Raw genomic sequence first — 20,342 nt, 5'->3', positions numbered from 1 at the left:
TATATCCTTCTGGTCAGGATGGATTGTCGGGCTCACATTCCTTCCATCTTTCCTCACTGCGTATGCCGGCGGGTGCGTGTAGAGCTCGCGCTGTCGCCTGCCGAGCGTACCGCCTTTGCCTACATATGGACCCTTGCCGACCCGCAGCAGACAGGCATCGTTACTGGCGACGCTGCCGTCCAGTTCTTCTCCGCTTCCAAGCTCTCTGCGAGCGTCTTGGGCGAGATCTGGTCGCTCGCAGACAGCGCCAACAATGGCTTCCTCACCGCTGGCGGCTTCAGCATCGCGCTGCGGCTCATTGGGCATGCACAGCGCGGCGAAGTCGTCACGGAGACACTCATCCAGCGATCCGGGCCACCACCCACGTTCGATGGCATCACGCTACCCCAGCCGTCAGGAAGCGGCTCCGTGCCCACTCGCACTGGTACCGGCTTTCCAGTTGCCGTTGAGATCAAGGCCGAGGACCGTGCGCGCTACACGCGCATCTTTGCATCCGCTGGGCCGCAGAATGGTGTCTTGGATGGTAAGTGGGAGACTTGCAAGGGTTTCCCGGCAGCCGTCTCTACCTTCGCACTCCCTCCTGAACCGTCATGTCTTCTCACACAGGCGAAAAGGCCAAAGAGATCTTTGTCAAGTCCAAGCTGTCGTTCGACAAGCTTGGTGCGATCTGGAGCCTGGCCGACACGCGCTCGCGCGGCGCACTGGACCTGACCGACTTTATCATCGGCATGTACTTCATCCAGAACACGATGAACGGCACGCTCAACTCGATACCCGCTGCTCTGCCCGCCGGACTCTACGAGCAGGCCTCGGGCGGCGCGCCCTCCCCGGCACCGGGCTTCACCCAGTTTCCACCGACGAGCCCCGTCGCAGCGCAGCATACAGGCGGCTCGCAGGGGCCCATTTCGCGCCAGGTGACCGGCATCCCGCGCCAGATGACTGGCAGCCACTATCCGCAAGCGGGGCAGCGGACGGGACAGATCGGCAGCCCCGTGCCGTCGTTCCGTGGCGCCGTCCCCGGCCTCCCGCCCTCTTCGTCTTCTATGACGACCAGCTTCATCCAGCCGCAGCTGACTGGCGCTGCTGCTCTACAACGTCCTGCGCCTCCCCCGGCATCCTACTTCTCCTCTGGGGCTCAGTGGGACGTCACGCCAGACGAGAAGGTGAGCTCGGATCGCTTCTTTGATGGCTTGGATACCGCCAGAAAGGGCGAGCTCCACGGACAAATTGTCGTGCCGTTCTTCATGCAGTCCAAGCTCAACGAGACGGTCTTGGCACACATTTGGTAAGTGTGTGGCGGCGCAGGCGCAGGCACAGGCATAGCCTTAGGCCGTGGCTCGCGACTCATCGCATCGCACTACTCTGCATTATCTGATACCACCTTTTGGGTGCCCGACGCTCTCTTCGTTCGTTCAGGGACATGTCGGACATCACGCAGAGTGGCTCACTCAGCAAGGACGAGTTTGCCGTCGCCATGCACCTGATCAACAAGCAGCTCGCTGGTAACGATCTTCCGCCGACGCTGCCACGCAGCCTCGTGCCGCTGTCGCTGCGTAACCAGCAGTTGCCGCAGGCAGTCGATCCGACGCAGAGCGGCACGCAGAAGGACCTTTTCTCCATCATGGACGACGATGCAGATGTGCTGGCCCTGCCAGTCTCGGCCGCCTCGGCCTTTGTGACCCCCACGCCTTCTGCGCCTCTCGCCGCCAGCAGAGGCGCCCCTGCACCTTTCTCGTCTTCGAGTGCCCCTGCCCCTGCGCCAGTGCCAGCCCCGGCAACGCCGCGTGTGGCACAGTCCACAGCTGCTTCTGCTGCTCCGTCGGGCTTTGATGACGACTTTTTTAACAGCTCGCCGACAGTAAGCTCACCTGAGCGCATCGGCGGCGCTGTCGTACTTGCTCATACTGCTGCAGCTGACACGTCCGAGACGAGCAGACGCTTGCAGACGGCCGAGCAGGAGCTCGAGAGGTTCAACACGCAACGCAGCGCCCTCGAGACTACTGCTGCGCAGAACGCGACGTCCACCGCCGAGATCGAGGCGCGCCTGACGTCAGTGAAGGCGACGCTCGAGACGGAGCAGAAGCTCGTGCAGGGGCTCGAGGAGAAGACTAAGGCGCAGAGGGCAGAACTCAAGAAGTTGCGCGAGGACCTGATCCACGAGGAGAGCAGCCTCAGCGCGCTCAAGGCGGAGCGCGACGAGCTTGAGCAGGCGCTAATGCGCGACCGCGAGGACGTCCGCGACGCCAAGAAGAAGATGGCAGAAGTGCAAGCGCATACTGCACAGCTGAAAGCGGAGCTGGAGAAGGTCAGGAAGGACGCACGCCAACAGAAGGGCATGAACGCCATCGCAAAGAAACAGCTGACCACGGCTGAGACGGAGCGGCAGAAGACAAGCGCGGAGCTGGAGGGTGCCAACGCTGGCGAGCCAGAGGAGGCGTCCGCTACTGCTGCCGTACCGCGAGGTGCTGGGATGGCGCAAAGTCGCGAGGGTACGCTTAGTCCGATGGATAGCGTGAAGAGCACCAATCCATTCGATCGCAGCAACACCGCCTCCGCCGATGCTCCTGTCGAGCACGGCGGATTCGTCAGAACAGCTACAGATATCACAACGGGCAATGCCTTGGGCGGCGTGGCTGCTGCTTCAGGTGCGGAGCATGACAGGCACGATGGGAACCCGGTGGACAGCAGTGCGCTCCCTACTATGACTACTGCTGCTGCCGCCGCCGCCGCGAGTAACGATCCATTTGGCGTCCCCGACGCCGAAGCTGCAGGCGATGCGCATTTCGGCCAGACCGCATTCGATGATGCGTTCGGGGACTTCGATGCTCCTGAGCATGCAAATGCAGCTGCCGTAGACGGTCACCCTCCTACGTCTGCTCCAGCAGCTTCGGAAACGACTTCCGCGCCGGTGGCCGCTGCTGCTTTCGACGACGACTTTGGCAACTCTTTTGACGCTGCTCGTGCCCCTGCACGTGCCGCTACTCCCCCTAACATGACACTTGAACCGGAAGGGCAAGCGCAGAAGTTCGCTAGCAGCTCCATCGCGTTCGACCATGCCTTTGCCGACTTTGACAACCCCCAGCCTGCCACTGCCACTGCTGTACCCGCCAATGCACAGCCTGCTACGGACGCGACTGTGTCAAATGAGACAGGTACAGAAGATTGCGAATCGCACCTCTCTACTTCCGCGGCCCTGGTGGGCACTGGAGCTGTAGCAGCGGGGGGTATTGCGGCGGGAGCTAGCGCGGTATCTGCGACTCATGACGACGATCAATCGTCGGACGAAGATGAGGGACCAGAGGACCTCGATCAGCCCTCGACTCGTCCCACCGGGATGGATTTGAGCAACGCGGGGGATGAGGCGGGCCACAGCCGCGAGGCCAGTGCTGTTCAAACTCCAGGGGCCAGTGGCTCCAGCTCGGTAGGTGCGGATGACCCCGATCGAACACTGGACGTTGGTGACATGAGCAAACAGAAGCTCACAGAGGCGGATAGCTCTACATCTGTTTTCGGGCCAGCGTCAGGCTCGCCTGTGCCTGAGGCATCGCCTTTCGACGCTTCTCCAAGTGCACGCAGCAGTGTCGACCTGGACAGCTTCGAGGATGCCGAGGGTGGTGACGACGCTCGTCCCCGGCATGAGAAGTTTGCCACAGCTGTACAGCCGACGGAAGAGGCCACGACACCTGGTGCCACTTCTCCTGCCCCTGTAGCTTCTGGTATTCCCGGCGGCGATGCCACCACGAGCCCGGCTGCATCGGTCAAGGCGCGAAGGGCCCCTCCTCCAGCACCGCAACGCGCGCCCACCGCGTTATCCTCCATACCCGGTACAGCTACTTCTTCCGCCTTCGGCGACGATGCCTTCGCGGACGCGCTCACGACGCCAGTAAATACGACGTCTCAACTTCCCGAAATTTCGTCAGCCGCGCCAGCCGTGACCAAGCAGCCTGTACAACTCGCTCTTGACGAGTTCGAATCTGCTTTTAACGATCTCGGCCCCGCCATGCCGGTCAGCGCAAGCGGCAGCGCAGCACAAAGCTCTGCTGCTCCAGCCTCGACAGGCTTTGACGATGCGTTCGACACGGACTTTTTCTTTGTGCCTTCATTCCGCACGGTGGCGACGCCTTCCGCTGCGCCTGCGGCTGCGCCAGCGACCAACGCGCCTAGCAACCCACCTGGAGACTTCCCAGGTGCTTCGAATAGCGCGGTCTCCGAGGCTTTCGCTGACTTTGACTCGGCTTTCCCCTCCGCGCCGACCGTTGCGAATGCATCATCAGGATCTTTGGCCCCTGCCTTCTCGTTCGACGATGCGTTCGAGCCGGAAGGCCAACAAATGGGCGCCAGCACAGGCGCTCCCGCGGTGCCGCCACGTAAGGCCGACGCCCCTGCTGCCCGCAACAGCACGCACTCTTCGGCCCTGCCAGACGACGCGGGCCCAGTGAAACAGCTCACCGCGATGGGCTTTGCGCGACACCAAGTGATCACGGCATTGGAGAAGTCAAACTATCGCACAGATCGGGCACTCGAAAGGCTGCTAGCGGGCAAGTAAAATTCAGAAGCCAGAATTTGTCTATTGAAACCGTGTGAATGCCAAAGTATGATACAAAGCAGTGTGTAGCAACTAAGGGACAGCATAGTGCGGAATTCCGCAATTACCTGAGCACGATGGCTTCGCCCTCGCTTTGATTTGGCCACACCAGTCATTGTCCTGCAACCATCCATGCCTGCTCGCGGTCCTCCACCGGATTAATCGCTTCCCGCGCACCTTGGCCTCGTCCGGGTGCATTTCTAAAGAGCTCTTTGAAGCCGCCTTCTCCTTCGAGTTTTTTGAGCATTCCCGCCGTCGCTTCAGCGCTTGGCTGGCCTGCAAGCGGATCGGCTCCGCCTTCGATGAGTACCTTGACCACGTCATCGAACCCTTTGAAGACTGCACCTGCGACGGGCGACTGGCTCTTACCATTCAGCTGATTCGGGTCTGCCGGGCATGGGATAGATGTGAGCATGTCCTTGACCAGAGAGGCGTGGCCGTGGTAGGCGGCGAGCATGAGGAGCGTGTCACCGCGATTGTTCATCAGGTTCGGAGGTAAGCCAGCTTTGAGGTATTCGATCAACTTGGCATCGCCTGCCCGAGCCATGTCGAACATCTGCAAAGAAGGAGACTATTGTCAATCTCAGTCACATAACGGTGTTGCTATGTATTTAAAGTCAAAGCGTACCCTCTTTGCGAAGTCGAGCGCATCGTCACTCAACTGCGATGGGTCTGTAGGTCGACTGGGTGGCGGAGCGCCCACGGCAGCATTTGACACTTGATCGACACCCTGTTCTTGCTGGTGCGGTTTTTGCGACTGCTGTGAGGCCTCCATATCCATGGATACCTTCTCGTCTGCCACTCGCACATTGGCTGCCACAGTTGCCTGCGCTTCAGAGTCTTGTTGATGGTGGTGCGTGGACATTGCGACCGTTTAGGCGTGGAACAATCAGGATGAGTTGAATTGTTCTGTTGGCCACTGCACCGCTGGCTGTCAAAGATGAATTAGGCAAGCAAGTCGGTCGTGGCCCACGGGTCCGTTATGCGCTAGCAATCGCTCCCAGGTTGGTCACCGAGGACAAACGAACCCAACATGGGTTCTCATGTCAGAGATGCTGTTGAGTGAAGCGATGACTTCATCGTCGTCAAGGTCCCCTTTAGTCGGCGACTTTCCTACTTCGGCGACTTCTCAATTGCGGATGTATCGCCACTAGTCTGGGAACTCTGTGGTTAGGGAGGCACTCTGGTCAGCGTTCTCAACGTGGTACTCGTTGCCGCTTTCATTAATAGAATCCCCTTCACCTTGAAGAAGTTGGGGGACCGGGCTTTCGAAGAGCCCGTGCGGTTCGGTCTGCGCTGCCGTAATTATTGTGCAAGATGACGGGGGAATCTGCGGAAGACGAAAGTATGATCTCCCATTTAATCCACAAGCTCTCCCCTCCTCGGCTTCTGTTGTCACAGCTGCCCACTTTCCGATCATGCTGTGTCCACGAGTCTGCTCGAAATGGTGTGCGTATGCAGCAATGGAACCAGATGTCAAATTTTGAAGAAAAAGAGCTGCATTCCTTCGTGGAGATATATAACAGGAGAGCAAGACCTCCGCGCCTCGTTTTCTTCGGGGAGCAACACCATCAGCCTCAAGTCTTACATGCGCAGATGCAAGCTCTGCATGATCTTGTGCGAGCCTTTCGAGCGCTCGAATCGCCAAAATCTGAACCTCAAGCGAGGGGCCCACGGATCAGCATGGTTATCGAGCATTTCTCACTCTTAGATCAGGCTTTGCTCGACGGATTCGTGGCCGGTGACCTTCAAGTAGCCGAACTAGCCGAGATGTATGGCGAGGAAAGTCAGGAAGGTTTCGATATGAGCCACTACATCCCGCTCTTGGTTCTCGCACAAGAACTTGGAGTGCGTGTTGTTGGAGGCTTCCCGCCTCGGCAGTGGGCAAAACTTGCATTCAAGGACGGGCTCGACGCAGTAAAGGATGCCGAAAGGACGAGGATGTCCTATGACACTTCCAACCACGCAGCACCTGCATTTACCCGCTGGGATCTCGTCACGAATATCTCGCTTGCCCATCGCAGCTACATAAAGTCACTCATGCGCCCAAATCAACCCGTTATTTTTCCGGCCCTACCACCCGACGTGCAAGAACCCCAATCGGAAGCAAAGAATTACACAGCGAGATACCCGACAGAGCTGCTATGCGAGCCGGGCCCGCAGAGTAAAGGATTCGAGACCGCTCAAGCGCTAAAAGATGCATTCTTTGCGCACACAATTACCTCTCAGCTCATCAATTCGGCGAGTGGATGTGGTGATGGCATTGTGTTTGCTATCTGCGGGCTTGGGCACAGCGAATATGGCATGGGTGCTGTGGAGAGGACGATGGAGCTGCTTCGGGAGCGCTACAGGCCATCAGATGATACGATAGAACCGTTCCTGATAGCTAGTAAGCCCGATGACGGGAGTTTCTGGACAGCTGATGTCACGGATCAGGTCGCCGAGGAAGACTCTCAAATAGCATGGGCAGAAGACGCCTGGGATCGCAAATTGGCAGATGCTGTTGTACTCTACAAATGGAGAGATGAAGGAAATTAAATCGAGGGCTGTCTCATCTGTTTCTTTTATATGGTGGCAAACGAGAGAGATTGCGAGCTGCTCAGGTATTGCGCCATCCAGTGACGATATGCTTCATGGCTTCTTGATCCTGTCGCATTCAATGGAGGGAAGATATGGTCGTGATCAGCGGCAGTCCAACATGGCTTCCATCAATGGAACATTTGTGGCAGCAAAAAAGCGGATGCCCCCAGGCAAGCGGCATAAGGGGAAACATTGAATGTGAACGAGCGACGGCCCTTTTGTCGCTGCGACGCTTAGTGACAGTGGCGACGTGCTGCAGCACTTCAATTCTGGTGCAGGGAGCAGACTGCGCTGCGCCAGCAGCTTTCCAAGGCCTGCCACTCGCTAAATAGACGCCTGAGCTATTATCTCGCAGCTCTCTAAGAGGTCGCAGAGCTGTGGGACGTGTTGCTATGGGATCAGCGCGTGTCGTACAAGATGATCGTTTCGGGTGCACAGATCCCTAACCTTGGCGACGCGTTGCGATCGCAGCGAGGCCTGAGATGCTGAGTTACGGACGTACTACTGATGCTTTGGACCGGCTGCTGATGCTAGAGCCTGTTTGAACAGTGACTGATATAGCTGAGACGTAAGCTGTAAAACGACTTTGATTAATGGTGGCGTGAGCTTGATATACTGATTGTGCTGATGAGAGTTGTCTCAAGTTCCCGACTCGCGACGCGACGCGTAGCGGAAGATGATGAGATTGGGATGAAATACACGCGAAGCAACATCAACCAACCCAAATGAGAACCAACACCTTGGGCTGAGCGGCTTGGCCCTTGCACTATATACATAGAGATGAGGACAAATGCGCATATCTCACTTGTGAGAATAGTAGCTCATGATCTGGATTTTCAGCACCCACACGCCAGAACTGATTATCGACCTTCACGCGAGGCTTGGGCTGGCGCTGCAGCAAGCATCCGCGCCGTTGCCGTTTGAGGGTAGCGCTTTCACATGACCATGCGGCCCGAGAGGCAAAGGCTGGTTTCGGCGCTGGTAAGCTCCTTTCATGATGAGAGTGAAAGCAGCGGTAGCGGCGAGACGCTCGCCGACAAGGAACGTTTGGCATCTCGCATCCTTGCACAGCAAACCAGGGAGCCTGCTCTGCGCCCAGAAGAGCTGAAGACCCACTTTGACGAGTGAGTCAAAGGCTGGCTTGAGACTTGCGACGACACCCGCATCTGACGTTGATTCCGGTTGCATTTTCCCAATAGCCTCGCATTGAAGCACAAAGTATCACTTCGGAGCGAGCTCGCCGAGGCCATCACGTCAGTCTACAAGACAACCGTGTCGGTCGTCTCCGAGTCCGACAAGATCTATCAATCGGCCCTGGAGCTACATGAATTGCAACGACACGAAGTGCAATATTTGAACAAAGATGGTGCACCGAAGGGGAAAAGCCTCGCCCCTCCAGCTGAACCGCTGCTTCGAAACAGATCGCTGCCTGAGATGCTGAAGCTCCTGGTGAGATGCTCTGAACGAAGTTTTTATGATTGCCCGTTGACAATCAACACTGTTTGGCTCTGGCAGCTCGAGCTGTCTCACCAACCAACACTTTCAACCCAAGCTCATGCGGCAATCATTCTAAATTGTTCATCTGACAGTAAAAGCGGATCGATGTACCTGACTCCCGAGCAGAAACAGATCCAAGACTGCAAGGTGTGGCAGCAAATCTTGAAAGAGGATCCTTTAGTTGGAGAAGGCTGGGATGAGGACGAAAACGATTCCTTCGACAGTGATGATTGGAGTGAAGATGAGTCCGTGTCGGAGAAGGGAAGCAACCGACGGGAGCCATCAAGGCGCGGAACATCTTCGCTGAAGGAGCCGAAGCATCGAGGGGACTACGAGACGGACGCAGGTCTGAGTGCAAATTTGTGGAAGGAAAACTATGAAAAGCAGCAGCAATATCTGCAAACTTTTCGAGAGGAAACTGATCAAGCTGTTGCAAAATGGCATTACGAGGCGCCTCCCTACGCCGACCCGCGTCAGCTGTCCGTCTCTTCGTGGGGTGAGTGAGGTGTGATCAAGACTATGCAGCCGATGGTGGCTGACGGCAATCCGATGTGTTTGCCGCAGACGAAAAGAAGCTAGCCACTGCGGATGCCATTCGCGAGCTTTTGACCCGACTCTGCTCAAGCTCGCTCAGCACAGACACGTCATTTCTCTCCATCAACCACATTTCTGCCGGAGCTGCGAAGGCGCCGTGGCGACGGGCCGTGGCTCTGCACCAGCATGTTCGCGTCGTAGCGGATACCGCCGTGTACCTGGCAGCCACTCCTTCCATGCTCCTTCAGTCATTCGGAGAAGCTCTTTCGATCACCCTCGAGGAATGGAACGCATGGCTGGCATCGGAAGATTCCCGCCTTGCACAATATGCGGCGCAGCGCGGCGACAGCAAAGATTCGATTTCGCTGCTTACTACCCTCAGGATTGTCGAGCAACGAGCAGCGGGGCTCAACACGCTTTACGAGCTCGTAGCCTCGGAACAAGAAGCTGCTGGATTCGACGCCATATCACTGGTCAACAAGGTGCACGCGCTGATCCTCTCTCATCAGACGACTCGGAGCCCAGTCAATGTCGGCGTTGAAAAAGCTCTCTCACGGTGCTTCAGCGCCCTTGCCAAACCATTGATTGGCGGCGTGTCTCGATGGCTGATGCTAGGCGCACCGTTCGACAATGACCTCGCCGACGGAGAACGCGCGTGGAGTTGCACGTCGGAGCTGTTCAAGCGCGATCCAAGCGTTTCGTGCTTCGACGACAAATTTTGGACTGCAGGATATACGTATGCGACAGACCAAGGCGGACAGCCGCATGTGCCGGCTTTCATGGCGCCTCATGCAAAGACCCTGCTGCAAGCGGGTATGAGCATCGGCTTGCTTCGCGCATTTCGCGACGAAGCAGATGTGCCGCCTTTCGATCGCCCAACATCCTTTTCGCTTCAATACGACAGTAGCAAGAAAGAAGGCATGGAGATCGAGTCCGCGATACCCATGGCGCAAGCGGCTATCCAAGCGATGCTGCCTCAGATCCGACTCTCGCAAAAGCGCGCGCATGACTATTATGTCCTCCCCACTGTCGAAGACGGTCGTGATCTTTACGGCCATCTCACTGCCATTCAAGACCTCTTTTTGATGCGTAGAGGCGCAGAAATGCACGCTTGGTGCGAAGAAATATTCTTGAAGGTGTGTGTGCAAATAGCTACACCTGATCAGGCAGAGCTGTTAGAATTTCCACTGATGCGGTCATGGATTCGCAGATCGCCTCGAACGAGGCGATCGACGCTCAAACACTGACCACCGCGCTGCGAGACTCGGCGCAAGCAGAGCAGTGGCTTGACACTAGTCTGGTTAGCTTCAAGTTTCAAAGCGCGATCGTCAAAGACCCTTTCTCGCTCGAATGGGTCCGCGCCTTGCAGATCGGCTACGCAGTCCCGTGGCCTCTGACATTCGTCATTTCCGGCGATGCCCTGTCGCTCTACCGTTCGACTTTCTCGCTACTGCTCAGCCTCAAGCGGGTCAAGCATCTCGTCGACCGAATAGGCAGGACAAAACCTGGCACCGCGGCAGAGCGTAGTTTTGCGATCGGATTACCAGACCCGAAACAACTTTATCCTCTCCGCCGACGTCTGATTTGGCTCGTCAACACTTTCACCAGCTATTGCAATACAGATGTGAGTAACTTTGGGAACCCGCAAAATGATGCTTGCTGACCTGCATTCTGCTCACGCCTGTAGGTGATTGGGAAGTTCAATGCAAAGCTCGGTGCAGGCCTGTCCCGCGCGTCGTCCGTCAACGGATTGATTGAAGCACACGATGCCGCTCTGCGCGATTTGCGAAAGCATCTCTTCCTGGACAAAGCCCACGCCAAGCTGCATACGCTCATGCTTGAATTGCTGCGCTACTGCATGCAGGTCGCCCATTGCCACTTTACCTACCAGTCAGGTGGAATGGCCAAGTTAGTCGTTGCGCCGCCGCAGCTGCGATCCAGGCACCGCCGCAGAAGGCGCCGACAGAAGAGCTTGGACAGTGACAGCGATGAAAACATGGCGCAGGTTATGGGTGCCTTCGCAGAGGCGGCTGCGTTGCGCCAGCGCTCTTCGAGACGGGAAGAAGGACGAACTGAGGGCACAGCTGCTGCAGATGCTTCGTTGTCCGTATCGACGCTGCACGTCTCGACTCTCTCCATCTCGGCGGTGGCATCCGCTTCGCTTGCCGAATTGCAGGAGGCCGACTTTGAGCAGCAGCTCGCCACGCTCGACCGGCACTTCACGGGAAAGGTGGCCGAGTTCAAGGCTACTCTACAGAGGGCCATCGAACAGACGGGCGGCGAGAAGTTCAAGGAGTCGAGGGAGACGCTGCAGAATCTTGCGTATGTCTGCTTGAATTGGGCGTGATTCATCTTCGAAGGGCAAGTCACTGTATGTGAGCATGTCGCTCGGCGCTGGTCACTTGAGCTGCACCAGTCAGCAAATTTGCCACCTCTATGACTGCCGCTTGACCTCCTGCAATGCATCATCATGAAGCGTTTCGCTAGTATCGTAAATTCATGAAGTCTACTCGTGTGCTGCAGACAACAAGCAACCTGGGCTGAGGAATATGCATACCTTAGGTTCTGAAGTAATCCCAGATAACGTACATATGTGCTTGTACCTTTTGCGGTGCCATGCTACTGCTGCTGACGGCAATGAAGGTCCTGATTTCTGAGTGCACGGGAGGTATGCTTTGCGCCACCAAATGATCGCTGACGAGATGAAGTGCTGAAGTCTGACGAAGAGGTGCTATGGAGTTTTAGCACCTGGCAGTCGGCGGCGCTCTATCGGAACAGATGTTTGATATCATCGATATTCCGTTGCGCAGAGTCCCAACAGGCAGGCGCGGGTTCCCCAGGTGCTTGCTCCCGCCTTTTTCATACGGTACCATCATTGTTGGAGTCGCACTTGTCGAGTACACCCTCAGACTAATCTGGTGCCAGGTCGTGGTGAGCGATACATACAATGTCGCTCACTGTCATCCAGCGGTCCGAATGCCAGGCGCTTCGTCATTTCATCATTAATCAGGTGAGAGTCCAGGACTCAAGCATGTTCAGGCAGAACCAGGCTTAAGCATTTCGTCAACAAGCATCCAGCATTTGCGATGTAGACATGAGTGCAACAAGGTCGAGATCCAGGTTGGTGTCCACTACTACCGAGAACAGATGAGCAGTCTGCACTCTGGTCTCTGCGCAGTTGCCCTGTTTGTACGTATAGTCATCGGAAGAATGTCTACTGTGTGCGGTCCAGAATTTAATTCCGACATCCACGTTCGTTGGAAATGGTGGTTTGCCTGCCAGGGTCCCGAGGAGATCCAGGCGTGTCAGGTGTGTCCCCCCTCCTCTATCCCAGCACCCAACAACCAGGAACCCTACTGGGCCAGGAACGAGAGTTGGACCAGGGTACACAGGGATGGCCCAGACGCTCTTCCAGCTCGTTCCTATGAAGAGCCAATTGGCGTCTCGAAAAACTGCCAAAACTCAAGCCGCACTTCATCACGTCATCAACACTTCCAAACTTTTCACTTCAAACGAGAGCGCAAGTTCGACTCTACATATTAGAGAACAGAGTGGGAGCAGTGAGCAGGCAGACCATGATTCAGCCTCATGTTAGCATGGTTCGATCATGGAGACTTGCATTTGTAAACATTTGAGCCGACCTACATACTTTCCTCTGTTTTATGACAGTCCTATCCTATACATACGAATATTTATTTCGATATTTTCTCGCTAATAGCCCACATCTAATGCTCCAATTCCAAGGTCAGGGCCTCAACACGGCAACGCGTCAACCCTCAACGTGTCCAAAACCTGCTTCCTTCAAACGATTTCGCCAAACCATAGTTGCGCCTATCCCCGCAAGCGAGATTTGGGATGGTACCATAGTCCAGGGCCTTTCTTCCAGCGCCTCAGCGACATGTTTAAGGCAAGGGCGAAAGCCTTACAGCCTCGAGCTGGCTTCTTTTGCGACTGCATTTCGTTACCAGCGTCACCCCTCTATGACTTGGAAATTGTCTGGAATGGTCTCAAGCGATAAGTCACACATCAGCGTTCACCGCTCATGACAATAAGAGGCACAAATACAATGTATAAATGTATAGGAAGTCCATCGACATTGAACATGAGAATGCGTGCATTCTGTGCAGAGCCATGTACAGTTGTCACCTGGCACTTGGCTACTATACCATACTTGACATACATACTGCAGAGCTCAAGAGCTCACTTTCAGATTTCAGGCATGTTCAGATGACAATATATATTTATATTTTATCAATGACCTATTCAAACGGTGCACACATGTGAGGTGTACGAGTGCATATATGTATATAGTTATTGGATTGCTCATCTCCGAGAGTCCTCCGTGCCTGATCGCTTGATCGCTGATGCCATGGAAACTGAAAAGTATTATGTAATGACACTCTTTTTGCCTCGCCAACCATCAAAATCAGAATCAATTTCAATTATAGGGTCAAGTTTGCAATTATACATATTTGTTCAGCCTATGTGGGAGTCCACCATGTGTGACGCGGAAGGTGGAGTCAGTAAACTTGAACAAGCAATACCAAAGCCGAAGAACAGTTGTTCAGACTATGCCTTCCAGTCACAGATAATTGGAAACTAGGATGGGGCTCCCAAAGAGTATTGCTCGTGCACGAAGCCAAAAAAACGCTGTGAGACTACCACCTCGCTGTTGAGTGCGGCTGAGTATCTAAGCATTGCTACGCTCCAATTGTCCTTATGTGGCTCACCTGTGAGCTTTATATGCCCAGCCGCTGACTGCCACCACCTATATATAGTCCATACATTTTACAGTGTATTTAGCCTACTTGATGTTGAGCATGAACTCAAGTTTCACATGATATACTTTGAATCTGACCATATCTGACTCTGTCAGTGTATTGATTTCAATAATGGCTTTCACACCGTTTCAAACAAATTATAAGTGCATGGGCTTGATATAATGCAATTCATCGATCTATGTAATCATCGCGACGGATGGGGGAGAAAGGGCCTCGGTTTGACTTACCTGATATTTGACGCCTGAGATAGCTTGACATCTGATGCTTGATGCTTGCTGGAACGCTTGGGTATAGGAACAGGCTTGCGCTTTTGAGTTCCGGGCTTCATTTGGGATTTAGTGCTGATGCATATCTTATCTATCTCTCAATCATGGCGGAGAGCTTCACACTTTCGCGAGTGGTCGCAATTTTGTGGGGCTGCGTCAATCACATCGGCGCATCAGGCCTCGTGCTGCCCAGGAGGGATTTCGAGAGCCTGACTTCGCGGATCCGAGAGCTCCTGGGCCTTTTGCGGATATGCCTACATTTTCTGGAAGTGTGCCTCCAAAGTCCTAACCATTCAAACTGCCACTCGATTCAATTGCTTGCATTGTTTCACTTTTTGTCAACGCAGAGGACAGCGGAACACGGAATTCGGGAAGTCCGCATTTTCACAGCCAAAAGAGATGTGAAAAAATATTCCATGAGAGACAGCCTCAGGCATTTGTTATGCGGCTTGCCGACTGACAAAAAAGTGGTGCTATCCACTGCTTTCCATTTTGGTCGCTACATACAAGTAGATACTCGGGGGTTGGTCTCTGGAGAGTCTTGAACATGGTCAACCTCAGGCACACAGAGGGCATATGTAAACTGCTGCAGGCAGCAGATGGCAGCTGTACACTGGTAGCAGTTGCCTCGTTCCTATGGCTTGATTATGACAATGGAAGTGCATTGGCATGTATGCACCGGATTCGGCCTCCCCGTAAAAGCCACACCAAAGTGATCACTTCTCGTCTGCACTTGCCCATTGTTCCGCACAACGCTGTGCACTGGCGTCTTGACAGTTGCTATCCCCGCGTAGGCTGCTCACGGTCGCCCGTCCTATGTCCATCGATACCCGTTTCGGGCCCTTATCAAAACACCAGATATGTACATAGTGGGAGCTTGATATTGCTAATCAAAAAAAGAACTCGTGCAACCTGCGACATTGTGGCTTGCGGCGAGGCTGCGACACTCCACTGGACTGCGTAGTGTGTGCATGCCTTACACTGCAAGCACTTGCGCAGTTCCAGGTCTCTTGCGTGTGCTTTCATAATCGCCATGAGTCCGAAATGGGCAGTCTGCTCGCCAACACCAGCATCCAGTCAACAGAGGCCATGAATTCTGAGGGCTGGCCTGCATACGTACCTGTCCGCCAGCCACTCACGCCGACAGACAAATGCGCATAACGTTGACCTCGAGAGCCGCTGGCAGGCGCAGGCATTGACCACAGCAGCGCTTCCGAAAAAGGTCCAGATGATGCCAGACAGTGGCCAGACTGACACAGCGGCAGCCCCCGCAGAAAGCAAGACGAAGCCTGCAGGCACATCTCCCTGAGAACTTGCAACCGAGCCGCGTCATTCGATCACACTCCCGTTTATTCCAAGTTCCAACCCTCACAACAATATCGTATTGCGAGTCTGCCTGACCTTTCACCTTGGTGTAAAGAACAGAATTTGTGCCCCACGTCCAAGACGTGCCCTCATCTCTGGTTCTCCAGATGTCTCATCTTGCTCATCGCTCATGCTCGTCCATCGTATCTTCGACATCAATGGTCCTGAATTACTGGCTTGCATGTGGAGAAATAAAGTCTCTCTGATGTGCCCCACGTGCCGTCGACACCCCAGAGACCTAACCATAAAAGGTTAGGGGGATAGGCCTTAGCCAGAAGCCCTCCTTAAATAGCTTCCATGGGCCATTCCACTTGTCACGCAACAGCGCATCGACCCTTGCTCGTCGCCTGCAAGGCTGCAGATGGCTAACTTCGACCCTTTCATAACGCTACAGATACGATACCTTTAACATTCGGGCATCGCGCCACCTCCAATCCTCACCTTGGGCTCCCAGCGATGATACTTGCGACTGGCAACTGTTCAATACAGCCCTCGACCGCCATGTTTCGACCCTTCGAGAAAGAACGTGTGGCGCGCGGATACGGACGGCCTATCGTATCTGACACCATCAACGATTCACGTATCCAGGGCTTTCTACATTGTCATGACCGAGACTCCACGGAAAGCTCGATGTCTTCATCTGCTATCGGAGCTTCGGCTGCTAATTGGCGTGGACTTGACCAACAGTTGCATCATCACTACTCAGAATCGATGACGACCTCCGCCTCGTATCACCCGCGCCCCAATTACAATACTTATCTGTCTGGCACAGCAGGGAGCCATGAGCACGATGTTTATTCGTCGTCGGTCTCCAGCGCAAACAACCAATTCAAGCCTAACCCAACACATGCGCATCCATATGACCGGTGGCAGCCGTGCACGGTAGAGATAGCATCCCAACCAGTCCTTCAGCAACATCAACTGCTATCCGAAGGGCCTGACTCGAGTCCCGCCGCTGATGCGATCGAACCGATGATTCCCTTATCGCCAAGTTCCGACAGCACGGCGTTGTCCAGCTCGCCAGTCACTGCTGGTCTTACGGCTTTAGTTCCATTAAGCGAATTTGTCGCTCCAGAGCCCCAGCTGTCACCGTCGTCTTCCACTTCACCAGGCAGGATCAGTGCTGAAGTTCTTGGTGGTAGCAGCGGGTCTGCGACGGGCTCCAGCTCTGGATCGGTCACCGTCGGATTCGGCGCACTGATTGTCGGCAGCTCAGTATTGGCAGACAAATTCGCGACCTCCCTGCTGTCCTCCCAAGAGAAGATGCTGCACGATGCCCAAGTCATCGCCAAATTGCGCGCGAGGTGTGAACCAGGTGGCGAGACGGATGCGGCATGCGACTTTTGTAGGAAAAGGAAGATCAAGGTGAGAGAGGCACACCTTCGCTGGCTGCATACCGGACGAAAATTGCTCCATTGCGCACGGTGCGTATCAGAAACTAATGATGGACATTTTATTTTATATTTTGGTCCTGTTTGGAATGGAATACAGTGCGATCGAGTCAAGCCAATGTGTGGCAAGTGCCAAAAGCTTGGGAGAGCGTGCATGATCACGGATACCTTGAAGAAGAGGGGGCCGCCGACTAAGTGAGTGTCAAGGTGATGACGTGTAAACCACACATCTGAGTGCATGCATTCTGACATGTCTACCTTGCCTCTTGTTTGATCAACAGAGTAGAGAAATTGATGCTGCATGCTGCTGGTGTGGATTTCCAAAGCCGACGGATTCGCAAAAGAGAGAGAGAGCTGGCCAGAGCCCATATCCAAGCTTTTGCCTCCTCAAGCGATACAGGGTATGATTCAGCGTCGCAACCCTCGCCTGAAAGTGAGTCAAGCTCTGGGCGTCAGACGCTGGGCAACGCAAGCACTTCATTGTCCGGTACTTCGAAAGAGCCGATTTCCTCAAGCACTTCGGCCCGAAGCCGTCGATTGCGTCAGCAGCGCCTGGTAGTAAGCAAGGAACATCTTGAACCCATTCCCGTCTCCGTTCCACGCAGCGCTACTCGGGCGTACATTGACAAGATAAGCCACAGCAGCTATCCTGAGCATCAATGGAGCGCCAGCGGGTTTGACTTAGCGCATGACCATTGTGACCTTTCCCCGCACAGCGTACCGTCATGGGTGTCAGTCCTGCCGCCTTCGACGACTTGTAGGCAGCGAACGTCCACGGGGTCTGCAAGCATCTATGACTCGCCCATAAGCGTCTTGAAGTCTCTTTCAAGCACTTTCGACTCATCAGCGAGCATCGTGGACTCACCTGCTCCTCAGCGCGGCTTCATCATGGATGGCGTCGACAGTACAATGAGTGGCAGCATTGTCCCATTGCCTTTCAGCCTGCTTGGTGGCAGCACAGGTGCGAGCATCGATGACCTTGCTGCCACGTCCACTGTAGCCACGGGGACACCGCAGCAGTGGAGCAGGCTGCCGATGTTTTCAAACGGGTCTTTACCCGCCGAACATGGGCTGCCGCCATCGCAGGGGCTTCAGTCTCCTCGTCACCATCAACTTGCCCCAGTGGAAAGGTTTCATGCTGGCGCATTCCAGTAGTATTCAAGCAGCGCGCCGGACGGACTCGCCGGACCGGTGTGGGAGTGCGTCTCGCACGTGCCAGACAAAACATCTGAAGTCTATCGCCAGGATGTTTACGCGCAGTCGCATCCGATGAGCTCCGATGCTAATGTGATCCGTCACCTCGAATGGCAGAAGCGGTACTCGGCGCTACATTGAATCGCAACAGCAGCTCGAGAATTCAACCTCTAACTGGCCAGGGAGGGACGATACGGAAAGCCTTTAGCCAGCTTGTCGCAAGCCGCTTGCCGAGCGAGCCTATTTTACGAAATCTCTTTTGCAGCAGTGCAGACTGTATTCAAACCTCTTCCTATCGCAAGACTGTATTATTGCTTTCGACAAGCGTTCTGTATGTTTAACCGTCTTGTCCTACTATCAATCTATAAAATGGATCTAAAATAGCAGTGACTCCTTCAGGTCGTACAAACGCGGACCAAGTCCGACGCAGTACTTTGAACGTGGGTACGTTCTTGAAATGGCAGAGCGCACGGAATACAAGAGCAGCGCATTCACATCCTGCGGGCCGTCCAACCGCCTGGCGTCCAGTTCCTCAAATGTAGGTGGATATAACAGAGTCTGAAGGGTCAAAGCACCGAGCCGAAGACTGCAAGAAAGTGTGTCCACAAGCCGAAGACGCAGCGCGCTGTCGAGAGCGTTCCAAACTGCTTCGGTCAGTCGTGGTCGCATGAACATTGGGCCTGAAAGTGAACGGATGGCCGATGAGCTTTCCGCCAACAAAAGTTGCATGCACTACCCCTGCAACCCACTCACGCAACTGGACCGTCGCCGCATGCAAGTCTTCCTCTGTATTCAGAACCCAGAGAGAATCACTTCTCGACGTAGCCAGGCGGACAACCCTGCCTCGGTCGTGTCGGAGCATAGGTGACAACTCATTGAACAGCATTGCGGCCTCCGAGTCCCGGGGAGAGTCGATCGCGTCGTGCACCATGGGCGCCAAGCCTGCGGGAACGAGTATGAGACCACGAAGAAGGAGATTGTGCGAGTTGCAGTACGACATGGCGGTGCTCTTGGCATGCGCGAGCCCTTCGGGAGTTGAAACGTCGCACACGACCGGTATGACTGCGCCAAATTCGCTGCGTCGAGAATCCTCGCCTACTCGAAGTCCTTTCCACAGATCGCGGAAGCCGACGATGCCAGATGCGGCGGACCATTGGCCCCAGCTCAGGGTTCGCGACCGCGAGCGTCGGCCCGGGGTGCTGCTTGAAGGCGGGGAGGAAGGGCGGCTGCGTGCTTCTTCGGGAGAACGAGGCGTTCTGGGTGTTGTGTCTTCCTCGTGCGTTTGGGATGCTCGAGGATGCTCAAGCTTGGCCTTCTTGGAAGCCCATGCATGGATCAGAGGGCTCAGGTCGTCGGGGCCGGGTACTAGTGTAATGACAGTGAATGGCTCTCGCCCGCTACGGTGATTGCGGGCGCCAAAGTACGAAACGTCTGTCGAGAACAGGCAAAGAAGCTTGTCGTACAAGCGATTTAGAAGGCTGGCGTGGGTCGGTAGCGAAGCTGAAGACGCGGTCGCTTTGCGCGGGGAAGGAAAGCGAGAGCCGGACACGCATGTCCGGCAGGATGCGAGCGATATCGCCAGGCTTTGTGCTAAGAGTTGCGAGCTTGGTGCACCGTACAGTACGATGGCCGAACCTTTGCTTGCGTCGCACCAGGCCCCTTGAGATGCACCACTAGGTGTAGCATGTCGCGAGGGAGACGCGCGAGAATGCGCCCCGAAAGTCGATCTCGCAGACCCTAAGGCCTCGTCAAGACGCAGGACATCGTAGCATAGCCAAAAGTAGAGACTGCAGCACCATGTCAGAAACGCTTCGAGCAGGAAGCTGCACGCCGTCAAGATTTCGGCTAGTCGCCAAGCAGTTCTCTCAAGCAGGCTGGGATGGAGCTTCCGTTTCGCCTCTCTACGATGTCGCTTGCTGCTGCCGCTGTCGCGCTGCCGGCCCTCCCACTCGGGGAAGCCGTAGTGAGCTGAAGACGATGACGCCATATCGAGCTCATGCAGACGACTTCCGTGAGTTGCGCGGTCCTTGTCCGCCGCATTGCCCGATGGCCTGGCGTGCAACTCGAGATCGTGGGAACTTCATGCTCTCCCTTGGATCTTTAAGTCAAAGGTGATGAACCCATATTTATGCCGGTAGCTTTCCATGAC

At 55.2% G+C, this 20,342-nt stretch overlaps 6 protein-coding genes across 6 annotated transcripts; 4 read left to right on the top strand and 2 right to left on the bottom strand.

Moving 5' to 3' along the window:
- Nucleotides 1-18: 18 nt before the first annotated feature.
- K437DRAFT_276213 (uncharacterized protein) lies at nucleotides 19-4,804 on the top strand (the record flags this gene model as incomplete). Its single annotated transcript, XM_013385360.1, has 3 exons — nucleotides 19-523; nucleotides 607-1,285; nucleotides 1,417-4,804. The coding sequence occupies 3 exons, from the start codon at nucleotides 19-21 to the stop codon at nucleotides 4,544-4,546; spliced, it is 4,314 nt and encodes a 1,437-aa protein (XP_013240814.1). The 3' UTR covers nucleotides 4,547-4,804.
- K437DRAFT_251143 (uncharacterized protein) lies at nucleotides 4,555-5,635 on the bottom strand. Its single transcript, XM_013385359.1, has 2 exons — nucleotides 5,214-5,635; nucleotides 4,555-5,141 (listed from the first exon to the last, which is right to left on the bottom strand). The coding sequence occupies exons 1-2, from the start codon at nucleotides 5,448-5,450 to the stop codon at nucleotides 4,698-4,700; spliced, it is 681 nt and encodes a 226-aa protein (XP_013240813.1). The 5' UTR covers nucleotides 5,451-5,635; the 3' UTR covers nucleotides 4,555-4,697.
- Nucleotides 5,636-5,833: 198 nt separating this feature from the next.
- K437DRAFT_259318 (uncharacterized protein) lies at nucleotides 5,834-7,130 on the top strand. Its single transcript, XM_013385358.1, has one exon. The coding sequence runs from the start codon at nucleotides 5,903-5,905 to the stop codon at nucleotides 7,121-7,123; it is 1,221 nt and encodes a 406-aa protein (XP_013240812.1). The 5' UTR covers nucleotides 5,834-5,902; the 3' UTR covers nucleotides 7,124-7,130.
- Nucleotides 7,131-7,949: 819 nt separating this feature from the next.
- Nucleotides 7,950-11,671, top strand: K437DRAFT_259317 (uncharacterized protein). The gene is made up of 6 exons (XM_013385357.1): nucleotides 7,950-8,289; nucleotides 8,365-8,614; nucleotides 8,681-9,158; nucleotides 9,227-10,332; nucleotides 10,407-10,820; nucleotides 10,884-11,671. Exons 1-6 carry the CDS (start codon nucleotides 8,105-8,107, stop codon nucleotides 11,541-11,543), a joined length of 3,093 nt encoding a protein of 1,030 aa, XP_013240811.1. The 5' UTR covers nucleotides 7,950-8,104; the 3' UTR covers nucleotides 11,544-11,671.
- A 4,133-nt stretch (nucleotides 11,672-15,804) lies between these two features.
- K437DRAFT_21271 (uncharacterized protein) lies at nucleotides 15,805-18,364 on the top strand. The gene is made up of 3 exons (XM_013385342.1): nucleotides 15,805-16,973; nucleotides 17,100-17,194; nucleotides 17,281-18,364. Exons 1-3 carry the CDS (start codon nucleotides 16,065-16,067, stop codon nucleotides 18,152-18,154), a joined length of 1,878 nt encoding a protein of 625 aa, XP_013240796.1. The 5' UTR covers nucleotides 15,805-16,064; the 3' UTR covers nucleotides 18,155-18,364.
- Nucleotides 18,365-18,478: 114 nt separating this feature from the next.
- Nucleotides 18,479-20,311, bottom strand: K437DRAFT_259316 (uncharacterized protein). The gene is made up of 2 exons (XM_013385356.1): nucleotides 18,947-20,311; nucleotides 18,479-18,873 (listed from the first exon to the last, which is right to left on the bottom strand). The coding sequence occupies exons 1-2, from the start codon at nucleotides 20,178-20,180 to the stop codon at nucleotides 18,569-18,571; spliced, it is 1,539 nt and encodes a 512-aa protein (XP_013240810.1). The 5' UTR covers nucleotides 20,181-20,311; the 3' UTR covers nucleotides 18,479-18,568.
- Nucleotides 20,312-20,342: the final 31 nt, after the last annotated feature.

This window comes from Tilletiaria anomala (genome assembly GCF_000711695.1).
Source record: "Tilletiaria anomala UBC 951 chromosome Unknown K437scaffold_114, whole genome shotgun sequence".
In the NCBI taxonomy this organism is placed as follows: Eukaryota; Fungi; Basidiomycota; class Exobasidiomycetes; order Georgefischeriales; family Tilletiariaceae; genus Tilletiaria; species Tilletiaria anomala.
Note: the sequence above shows the minus strand (reverse complement) of the source record. Positions and strands in the feature narration are given on the sequence as shown.

Coding starts and splice junctions, on each gene's coding strand:
- K437DRAFT_251143 (XM_013385359.1), bottom strand. CDS start 5,450: ATGTCCACGCACCACCATCAACAAGACTCTGAAGCGCAGGCAACTGTG. Junction 5,142..5,213: donor CGCTCGACTTCGCAAAGAGG/GTACGCTTTGAC, acceptor CCTTCTTTGCAG/ATGTTCGACATGGCTCGGGC.
- K437DRAFT_259318 (XM_013385358.1), top strand. CDS start 5,903: ATGACGGGGGAATCTGCGGAAGACGAAAGTATGATCTCCCATTTAATC.
- K437DRAFT_259317 (XM_013385357.1), top strand. CDS start 8,105: ATGACCATGCGGCCCGAGAGGCAAAGGCTGGTTTCGGCGCTGGTAAGC. Junction 8,615..8,680: donor CTGAGATGCTGAAGCTCCTG/GTGAGATGCTCT, acceptor TGGCTCTGGCAG/CTCGAGCTGTCTCACCAACC. Junction 10,821..10,883: donor CCAGCTATTGCAATACAGAT/GTGAGTAACTTT, acceptor TCACGCCTGTAG/GTGATTGGGAAGTTCAATGC.
- K437DRAFT_21271 (XM_013385342.1), top strand. CDS start 16,065: ATGATACTTGCGACTGGCAACTGTTCAATACAGCCCTCGACCGCCATG. Junction 16,974..17,099: donor GTAGGAAAAGGAAGATCAAG/GTGAGAGAGGCA, acceptor AATGGAATACAG/TGCGATCGAGTCAAGCCAAT. Junction 17,195..17,280: donor AAGAGGGGGCCGCCGACTAA/GTGAGTGTCAAG, acceptor TTTGATCAACAG/AGTAGAGAAATTGATGCTGC.
- K437DRAFT_259316 (XM_013385356.1), bottom strand. CDS start 20,180: ATGGCGTCATCGTCTTCAGCTCACTACGGCTTCCCCGAGTGGGAGGGC. Junction 18,874..18,946: donor TGCGGCGACGGTCCAGTTGC/GTGAGTGGGTTG, acceptor GTTCACTTTCAG/GCCCAATGTTCATGCGACCA.